At 36.9% G+C, this 10,718-nt stretch overlaps 1 protein-coding gene across 1 annotated transcript; it reads left to right on the top strand.

Moving 5' to 3' along the window:
* Positions 1 to 5,697: 5,697 nt before the first annotated feature.
* LOC147614861 (arogenate dehydratase 1-like) lies at positions 5,698 to 10,517 on the top strand. Its single transcript, XM_086780176.1, has 11 exons — positions 5,698 to 6,064; positions 6,966 to 7,033; positions 7,119 to 7,211; positions 7,838 to 8,038; positions 8,188 to 8,268; positions 8,419 to 8,514; positions 8,633 to 8,710; positions 8,891 to 8,980; positions 9,589 to 9,662; positions 9,893 to 9,974; positions 10,168 to 10,517. Exons 1-11 carry the CDS (start codon positions 5,836 to 5,838, stop codon positions 10,234 to 10,236), a joined length of 1,161 nt encoding a protein of 386 aa, XP_086636302.1. The 5' UTR covers positions 5,698 to 5,835; the 3' UTR covers positions 10,237 to 10,517.
* Positions 10,518 to 10,718: the final 201 nt, after the last annotated feature.

The raw sequence follows: 10,718 nt of genomic DNA, 5'->3' as shown, positions 1-10,718 counted from the left end.
GAGACAATAAATGAGGGGGAGCATCTTGATGATTATGTTAATGAAATTCTTATAAGAAAAAACTCTTCGCTTCCATTGCATTTTTGAAAGCATATAAGTAAATGGGGCCTTCCTAGTAATTGAATTTATCATGTGAATATCAAGTTAAGGATTTAACATTTGATTAATAGAATTATAATGAGACAATCTCAAGGAAAGAGTAAGTCAATCTTGGTTTTGGATCAATTTTTTGAAGCCCTTTACAATAGTCAATCAATCATGGTTTTGGATCAATTATTTGAAGCCCTTCACAGTATCCTCACGAGATGACAATCAAACATTTTCATTGTTTTGAACATCCACATCACAAAGCAAGTGGGATTGGTTCTTTCAAAAACTTTTAACATTGGCTACATGTATGGACCATCTATCAACAAAATACTAAAACAAATGACACATTAGTCATACTCTATGTGTTGTACTAGTTAAAGAAATCCTTTTTCATAAGATTTTTACTAGTCACAAAAAAAATATAACATCTCATGCCTACTAGTTTGAGGGTCAAGTGCAAGCTATCTAACTAGCACAAAATTTCTTATTCGTGTGAGATGGAGTACTTAACCATGTTGCCTAGGTTTTTCAAGAAAAGAAAATTCAACATTCTTGAGTTTCTATCAAAAGGGTCAAAAAGTTTCATGGGAGTTGAGGACTATATGATAAAGTGAGAAAACATCTTAGGGACTTGAGAGTGTTGCATGTCCATGAAACAATACTTTATAGTTAAGGGTCAACAAAACATTATATCAAGTCATGCTAAAGGCAACTAATGGAGTGAAAGCAATCAATAAGGCCATCTTTACCATGTAGTGTCCACACTTTACATTGTGATTTGTGAAGAACCAAACTCTACATTGTGATTTGTGAAGAACCAAACTCTTTGTAAGACACCACTCCCCATAAGCAAAAAAGTTGGGGTTTTACTCTAAGTTGAGTTTTGTATGAGATGTTTTGGCACCATGAATACTAGGACCATGGCCCAAAAGTCTCTTGTAATTGTTTCAAGTCCAACTATATGTGGTTGTTAATGCTTGACAAACAAGCATGGTTTTAATAACATGTGTATGGGTAGTTCCTTGAAGAGTCTCATTGATGAAGTGTGCTTTGTGCTTGTTGAGGGTTGGTGAATCATTGAGTTATGTAAAATCATGGAGAGAATAAATAACAACATAACTCTTGGAAATTTGCAATACAAGTGTGAGAGTGTACATATCTTTACACACGTTGATTGTATGAGTGAGGATGGGAAATTTTTTTGGTCATGTTTGTCTAAGAAATTTTTATTGACTTGACTAGCTCTAAATCTCATAGCTCCTTCTTTTTTTAAGTTTCTCATTTGACTTTGTGACCACGATAACCATGGTCAGTGAACTGCATGCATAACCTACAATTCGCACTCACATCATGTATGTTCTTACATTCTTGTGATGGTGGATGAGTTCAATTTAGTGTTTTTTCCTCATCCATACTCTACACCAATTTTATAAAGCTTTCCAAAACCCTTTTGTATCAACTCTATCAATACACAAATTTTAACTTGTTTTTTCATGCTTATCATTGCTTTCCTCTAAACTCTTTTCTAGTATAAATGGAGGAGAGAGAGAGAGAGAGAGAGAGAGAGAGAGAGAGAGAGAGAGAGAGAGAGAGAGAGAGAGAGAGAGATTCTTAATATAACTGGCACCCTTTTCTATTTCGAAAAAAGAGAAAGTGCAACCATGCATAGCCACGATAAAATCAATGCTAGATTAGGTTAAGAGAAATCATGTCATGTTTTAAGAACTTTGTTATGACACAATTTTTTTAAGAAAGCTTTTGAAAAAGGAATGAAAGGGGAAGAAGGGAGCACTAATGTGTACTAAAATTTTCCACCATAACGAGTGAGGTGGGAATAATAACAATTAAGGGGACTTAAACAACACAAATCTATTTCCTCAACATACAAGTAAGGGGCGTGAAGACGTGTTCTTGGCCAACAACAAGCTCCTAAGATCCCAACTCTTTTTTTTGAGTGACATTAAAGTGAAGAAGAAGAAGGTGAAGCATTGAAATGGAGTGTTTTTTGTTTTGGTTCAGAGATGAGATTCTTAATTGTTTTAAATATGATTTGGATGTTCCAGCATCCATTGTTATGTATTGAGTTCTTTCCTTTCCTTTTAATATATATACTTATATATTTAAAAACAACATACAAGCAAGGGGACCTTCCTAATAACTCAATCATCCTTTAAATATTTAGTTAAAGTCTTCAACACTTGATTAATAGAAGGGCGGCATTCTAAGAACTAGATTTATTAAGTAATGAGATATTGTGAAGGAAAGAATGAGTCATTCTTGGTATTGAGTCCATTATTTGAAGCAATTCACGATATCCTCATGGTAATGAAACATTTCCATTGTTTTGAACATCCACGTAGCAAACAAGTGGGATTGGTTCTGAAAAAGACTTCGACTTTTATCACATGTATGGACACTTTATCCACAAAATACTAAAAGGGTGACATATTAGTCGTGTGAGATCCCTGTCCCCACTGCGCAATGAATTCAGGGGTGCTAGCAGTGGAAGTAGCACTTCTTGCGCGAATCCATGTCACATTCTCATCACGAATCCATGTCACATTCTCATCACTTCTATTCATATCACATCCATCCATCCATTCATTCACATCTATCTCATTCTCATCACATCTCATCACATCTATTCTCATCACATTCGTTTAAACATAGAATTTAAGAGAATTTCTAATTTTTGATATAAAGATTCTTTACGCATCTATTTATGCATAAAATCAACTTTAGAGGGAATAACACTTTTAACAAAATCCTTTTATGCATCTATTTATGCATAAATTCAATTTTAAGAAAAATAACACTTTTAAAATAAAAATAAATCCTTTATGCATCTTTCTACGCATAAAATCAATTTTAATGAAATTAACACTTTTGGAATAAAAATAAATTCCCTTATGCATCTTTCTATGCATAAAATCAAAATTAATGAGAATAACTCTTTTGAAATAAAAATAAATTCCTTTATGCATCTTTCCATACATAAAATCAAAATTAACGAGAATAACTCTTTTGAAATAAAAATAAATTCCCTTATGCATCTTTCTATGCATAAAATCAAAATTAATGAGAATAACTCTTTTGAAATAAAAATAAATTCCTTTATGCATCTTTCTATGCATATAATCAAAATTAATGAGAATAACTCTTTTGAAATAAAAATAAATCTTTTATGCATCTTTCTATGCATAAATTCAATTTTAATGGGAATAACACTTTTGAAATAAAAATAATTCTTTTATGCATCTTTCTATGCATAAATTCAATTTTAATGGGAATGATACTTTTGAAATTAAAACATATCTTTTAGGATGCACAAACGGAAGGAATTACTCTTTTAGAATAACCTAATGACAAACTTTAGTTCCACAAAATTTAAGAAAATTTTGCCATAACCTCCTTTGTATGGCTGACCATTTCTCAATTTTAACATTCAATTTATGACTTGAATTAATCCAACTTAAATTCTAATATCTCTAATCTACTCCATTTTTCAAAAATCAAGAGAGTAAACAATGACAAGAGTTTAATCAGTCTTTTAATTAAACTTTCTAGGATTAAGAAGGGCTGAATTTTAAAGAAGAGAAGGGGGTGGCCTTTCCATCAAGGCATAGCATCAAATTTTAATTTAAACATTTACAAAGCATAAAATTTAAGAAAACCATAGATTTAAAATTCACAATAAGTAAGAATTCAGCTTACATGGAACTTGTAAGCTTTCCTTTGGCTTGAGGGATTAAGGGTTCTACTCTTGTTTGCAACAAGAGTGGCCACCAGTTCTTTTTGGAGAGGATTTAGTCAAAAACAATTGAATTATCAATTGAATTCAATGTATTTGACTCTGGGGAGGAGTAGAGTAACAGTGCATAAACACTATTAACCTTTTACAAAGGGGGAGGCTTCTATTTATAGGAAAAAATGAGCCTCTAACCAAGCAAACTGATTCTAGAATTTTTCAGATTAGTTTGGTCAATTTTTGACCATTTTTGGGTCAGTTTAGCTCACTTTTTGGATCTAGTTAAAATAGGAGAGAGGAGAGTTGAAAATATCTCATTATTTGTGAGTTTAAAACTCATCCACACATGTGAAATAGGTGTCTCCTTCATGAGGGGAATTCCCCACACTAAGGTGTCAAAAATGCATCATTTCCTCTAAATATCTCTTCTTTTTTAACTAATAAACCTTGTCCTTAGTCAACTCTTCATCGTATGTGAGTATTTACTCATTTTTGGGGATTTTTCTTTTATTCTTCAATTTATCTCCTCCCTACATTTGGATTAATCTTATTGGTCCATAGGAACCTTAATCCAAAATTTTCAAAAAATCTCGACCCTCAGGCTAAGGTCCTTAAAAAAAAACCTATTTTCAATTTACCAATTGCACACTAGAAAGTTCTTTTTGAATTTCTATTTCAGGGGAAATCATTTTAATAAGAAGGGATATTTTTCCATCCAAAGATATCTAGAAACTGAATTACCTCTCTCTAGAATATTTTCTCTCTCTGGGCCAAAACAGATAGAAACAAAATCTATAATTATTCTGAAAAGGGAATTGATTACAGGGAGAGAAACTGGACATCTTGAGGGGCTGGGGGAGGAATCTTACAAGTCGTATACCTTTGTGTTTGAGGGTTAAGTACAATGTTATCTAATTAGCATAAAATTTCTTATTGTTGTAAGATAGAGTATTTAATGATGTTGCCTAACTTATGTATGGGAGGTCCTTGTCGTTTTGGGTAACACATTTCATCTTGGGAACTCAAGAGTGTGGCATGTTTAAGAAATAATACTTTATAGTTAAGGGTCAACATAACAAGTCATGATAGAGACAAATAATAATGGAGTGTAAGCAATTAATCAGCAAGGGTGTTTATCCCATGTAGTGTCCCACACATGAAGGTGTGGATTTGTTTACTTGCACATGGCCTACATTACGATTTAGGAAGAAGCAAACTCTTTACAAGGCACCATTCCTCATGAGCAACAAGGTTAGTGTTGTACTCCAAATTAAGTTTTTGTGTGATCCCAATAAACATGAGAACCGTGACCCAAAAGTGTGTTGGAATTGCAACTATGTTGATGCTTGATAGACAAGCATGGTTTTAACTTTTAATAACATGTGTATGGGCAATTCCTTGAAAAACCCACATGCATGAGATGCTCGTTGGTGCTTGTTGAACGTTGGTGATGTCATTGAGTCATTTTTGGAATCATGGAGAGGAGGCTAAACAGAAGAATGCCACTTTTCTATTGACATGTTGAGGAGCTTAAGAGTCTGACGTGTGCATGGACGAAATGGGTGGGGGAAATGATCCATGGAGGTGATGTTGGCATGGAGTTGCATACCGCGACAAGTGTGAAAGGGCATTGGTCGCGCGGTGGGGACTCGTCGCGGGATGGTGCTCACTCGATATGAGAAGGTCTTGGGCAATGGGCACCATTGGTGGGGGGGATCTGATTAAGTCCAACTTGTGACTTGCAAGCAAAAGTGTGCTTGGATAGTGGAGCATCAAAGGGTTGACTTTGTATATATGAAAATTGAATTAAATTAATTTGGATCTTTGAAAAAGTCCCCAAACCTTATTGTTTTTTAAATGTTAATGTTCCCAATTTTCCTCTCCACTCTGTTTGGCTTTGCCCAGCCATGGGCCATTGCTTGCATTACCAGAGCTTGGCCTGAGGATCCTAGGGTTAGGGTCAAGCTTGAAGTTAGGGTTAGAGCTACTCCATAGCCATGGCTTTCCATCAGCTCGCTCTTCCCAGCGAATCCTCCCATCTTCCTCCCCTCCCCTCCCTTGCTTGCCCTCCCAAGCCCCTCCCGCAGGCGAACCCCCTCCCCCTGCGTGGTCTTCATAGCCGTTCTTCCTCGGAAGCAGACATGCAGCAGCTGCAGGAGAATGCACTTCAGCTCAAGAGCATCAATGGCTACGACCATGGCTCCAGAGACCTTATTTCTCTGCCAAGTAAGTCCTCTTTGTGAAACCCATTAAACCCTTTTTTTCAAAGGTGCATTTCTTCTAAAGGCTAAAATAGGCTTTGAATCAGTGTTCACAGACAACATTTTTCTTAAATACAAATTTTCACAGGGTTATCTTGAAGATTTGCAGATTTTTTTCGCTAAATTATAGCTAAAACGCTCTGAATTATGCAGTAAATTATGATAACAATGCTTTAAAACAGGCTTTGAAGCAGTATTACAGAAAACATTTTTCTCGAATATAAAATTGTAGAGGGTAACCCTGAAAATTTGCAGATTTTCGATCTAAATTATAGTTAAATTTCTTAACATTTTTGAATTTGAAAGAATATATAAAAAAAAAACAGGTTAAATTGAGAATCTGTCAGGTCCATTCTACATAGATTGTAGGCTTCCTGTTAACACATTTTCGAAGCCCATTGCAGCAATTTCGGTCAACAATTTTCAAATTTGCCGAGAATCGCATGTTTTTTTTATAGATACAGATGGCAATGGCATGAAAACAGACTCATCTGATCAATCTTTGAAATGTCTTTGTAGGTTGTATGCTTGTTTGCCTTGATTTGGCTCTCTTGTATTTGTTTTTTCTTTTAAATCCCTTGTTTTGCCTCTTCTTATTGATTGGTGTATATTCTTAAATCTGAAACAATTATATAAACTCTATTCTGCCACTTCTTTGCTCTAATTTTTCAATCCTTGTCAAGAATTAATCATGCAGTTATCTTTTGCCATGAATTAATCATACAGTTATCTTTTGCCAAGAATTAATCATACAGTTATCTTTTGTCATGAAGTGCTTTTCTGCAGCTGAGAAGTTTTGTTATGTGTATAATCACCATTCCTATGCCCCAGTTGATTTGGCCTATTTCTTTTCTGAAATGGCACAGGACCTCTGTCTATGATGGATTTGGCACCTCAACCTACACATGGGTCTCAATTGCGTGTAGCATACCAGGTATGTTGAATACTGCTCTTTCCTTCTCTTGTATCACCTCTTTTTTGTATCACAATAATGATTGCAGTTGATTTGTGATATGCAGGGTGTGCCTGGTGCCTACAGTGAGGCAGCTGCTAGCAGAGCTTATCCAAACTGTGAAGCTGTTCCTTGCGAGCAGTTTGAAGCTGCTTTTCAGGTGATGATTCATTTTCAAGCAAGCTCATTAATACTCAATTAATACTAACATTCATATTGAGTCACTATTTAGAGTTAATCTAACCTCATCAGTATTGCAAGTCTGGTTTTGTCCTTTCCCCCCCTTGAATAGATCTTTCTGTAGTCGCAATTTGGTGCCTGCTGATGGCTTGGTCTTCTGGCCCGAAGGCATAACAACTTGTGGCCACAAAGCAGTCACAATACTTACATGGGTCTGTGGGGATCTAAAGTTGGGACCCCCTTCCCAACTCACAAGCCCACACCACTGGACTGTGCACCCATTGGCTTGTGGTGTTATATGTCTTTTGATGAGGACATTACACCACCAAGGGCATAAGCACATGCAATGTGGCTGGTCCCTACTGTTGATTCAATATGTATCTGTACAGTTTGCATTATTACTATTTCTAAGTATACTTAGCATATTCAATGCCAATATTGATACATATTTGCTATATTGTCACTGATTTGTCTTCGAGAGACAAAGCCATACTGCGCAGGATGCAAACCTGCATGTAAGACACCTTTTATTCTATTAACAAGCATCTTGGTAACCAACTTATATATGACTGCTGGCATTAGAAAGATAGGCTTCTCTCTGTGCAGGCCGTGGAGCTTTGGGTGGTAGATAGAGCAGTGCTGCCTATAGAAAACTCCCTTGGTGGAAGCATTCACAGAAACTATGATTTGCTACTGCGACATAGGCTTCATATTGTGGGAGAGGTCCAGCTATCCGTGCATCATTGTCTTCTTGGGATGCCAGGTGTCAAAAAAGAGGAGCTTCAGAGGGTTTTGAGCCATCCTCAGGTTTGCATTTATCCATTTGAATTGCAGTGTGATTTGTTTTTTTAAAACTCGTTTTGCTTTCTTTGTTTGAGGGCCATGCTGTTTTTTTTAAAAAGTAAGCTATTCTCCTTGAAAATAATGCCTTTGGTTGTGTTCTGCTTGGTTGGTAGGCTCTTGCTCAGTGTGAAAATACACTCTCAAAACTTAATGTTATTAGAGAATCTGTGGATGACACAGCTGGTGCAGCACAGGTGCCTGCCCGTCCTACTCTCTGACACTTCTTTCTCATTCAGCCTATGGTTCAGCTTATTGTGGTTACTGGTTTACATGCTGTTTTACTGACTCAAGAAGAGCCAATCATGCTTTGCAATCAGTCATCATCTAGTTTTTCTAATTTTCAGTTCATAGCTGCCAACAACTTGCGGGATACAGGGGCAGTTGCAAGTGCTAGGGCAGCTGAAATTTATGGGTTGGAGGTTCTTGCAGATGGCATTCAGGTCCTTACTTCAGTGATGATTAATTGTGAAGAAAAACATAACATTTCTTTCTGGTGATATTTAGGCATTGATAATATTGGTTTTCATGTAATTTTTTTAAATTGGCAACTGGATGTAGGATGATTCAGATAATGTTACACGGTTCCTTATGCTAGCAAGGGAACCGATAATTCCACGTGTTGATAGGCCTTTTAAGGTAACTGACTAAAGTCGCTCGTGCTGCATGGTCTCATTTCAGCAAGAGTGACGGACCCCCTTGTGTTGTAGGCTCAATGAAGGTTTTGAGGTTGATTAAGTAGTTCAAATTCTCACATCATTGGCATTACATATTTCTAAGGTGCTCCATTCTACTTGTTACATGTGTTGATTCACACAGACAAGCATTACCTTCACTCTAGAAGAGGGTCCAGGTGTTCTATTCAAAGCGCTGGCGGTGTTTGCTTTACGAGAGATAAATTTGACAAAGGTAATCATCATATGCTTGACATTGCGTCCAAATGTTGTTAACAGTTGTATCTCCCAGTGATGCAGTCTCACCAGTCGAAGCATTGCATTGGTTTAGGTTTGATGTTTATTTTAGCACTACTGATCCACCCCAAGACCTTCTGTGGTCTTCATGCTCGTATTGATCATCATGGCCTCCAGCAGATGTTATTAAACCTGTGTGTGTGTGTGTGGGTATCCTTGCGTGTCCTCTATTACAAATTGTATACACATTTTATCTTCTTGTTCTCATAGGTCATTTTGGCCTCTCGCAAGTGTCATTAAATTAATCTGTGTGTGTGTGTGTGTGTGTAGCACATTTGCAGCGGTCTTTTTATGTAGCATACTCTCCCTCTTATTCTGCACTTGGAGTAAATGTTAAAATATCTCTTGGATCAATTATTCTTGTGCTAAGAGACATTTGGAGTTTCCATCATTGGTGGTAATTTCTGCTCTTGTAAGCATCCTATCAGGCCCCCTTTTCCCCATTTGCCAGGGCATTGTGCAGTTCATTACTGTGCTTGCACAGGCTTCTCTGCAGCTTTTGGTTCAGATTGAGCTAATTGACTTAGTTGTGTCAACTCTTATCAGATTGAAAGTAGGCCCTTGCGAAAACGCCCCTTGCGTGTGGTGGATGACAGCAGTAATGGGGCTGCCAAGTCAGTGTAAGTGTGCTTCTTTTGAAAGTGCTGTATTTCTTTTTAGTGATAGGCAATATTGCGTCCAGTGGCTGCTGCCAGTGGGGTTTGATCTCAGGCACCTGCTTAGAGATTTAACTGATTGTTTTTATCTGACAATGGAAGGAGGATTGAGATGCTATTGTTGGCAGGCCTGTCCTACATGTTGCAAAGGCATATTCTGAGTAATGTAGTTTGTTTTTTTTTGCTTGTTACAGGTACTTTGACTATCTTTTCTTTGTGGACTTTGAAGCTTCAATGGCAGACCAGCGTGCCCAGAACGCTCTTCGTCACATGCAGGTCATTTCTACAATATTCTCTAAACCTGCCATGCAATTCTGATGTTTTTTCTGGTCTTTTTGGCTGCTCTCTTATACTCCACGGCATGTGTTCTTCATACTCTTATTGTCAAAGATCTAAGTACTTATAGGAGCTCCTTTTGTCACTCCTTTAACTGTCCAAAGCTCTTACAAGTTTTTCATTGTTCTTTCAGGAGTTTTCTACCTTCTTACGGGTGTTGGGGAGTTACCCTATGGACATAACTCCCACTGAGCCTTTTTGAGCTTCAGTATTATTAAAACCAAGTGGCTTTTCAGCTTTTGATTGATGATTATGGCGCAGGGCATTCCAAGCATCTTGTTTGAACCAGTGATTTTTAGCCACCCAAGCTGTAAATTCATGTGAGCAGGATTGCTCATCTTTCAGATGTTATTTCTTCTCAGTGTAGTTAAAAGGGTCTTATACAGAGGAAGTGGTATTTCATTCTTTTGTTAATGTAACACGCGGAAGCTCTGGGAGTCTTCTTTCAGCCCTAAACACTACTGGAAACCTGCTGATGCAAAACGCAGACATGAAGAGAGAGTAGAGAGAGAGAGAGATATCCTGGAAATTCAGTATATTAATATGGTACAAAAAGATACCTAATCTACAGCCCTTGGCTGCCTTCATAAAAAGGTGGGAAAACACCCAAAATCTGGTCCTAATACTGGACACTAAGGATCCACTCCATAAAGGAATGAATGAATCTAATGAACAGCACATGTG

This window comes from Cibotium barometz, chromosome 41 (genome assembly GCF_041138505.1).
Source record: "Cibotium barometz isolate CiBa-2024 chromosome 41, ASM4113850v1, whole genome shotgun sequence".
Lineage (NCBI taxonomy): Eukaryota > Viridiplantae > Streptophyta > Polypodiopsida > Cyatheales > Cibotiaceae > Cibotium > Cibotium barometz.
This window is presented reverse-complemented; position numbering and strand designations above follow the sequence as displayed.

Excerpts from the sequence above, each read along its gene's own strand:
- LOC147614861 (XM_086780176.1), top strand. The coding sequence starts at position 5,836 with ATGGCTTTCCATCAGCTCGCTCTTCCCAGCGAATCCTCCCATCTTCCT. Across the intron at positions 8,039-8,187 it reads GGGTTTTGAGCCATCCTCAG|GCTCTTGCTCAGTGTGAAAA; the intron begins GTTTGCATTTAT and ends CTTGGTTGGTAG. Across the intron at positions 8,515-8,632 it reads TTCTTGCAGATGGCATTCAG|GATGATTCAGATAATGTTAC; the intron begins GTCCTTACTTCA and ends AACTGGATGTAG.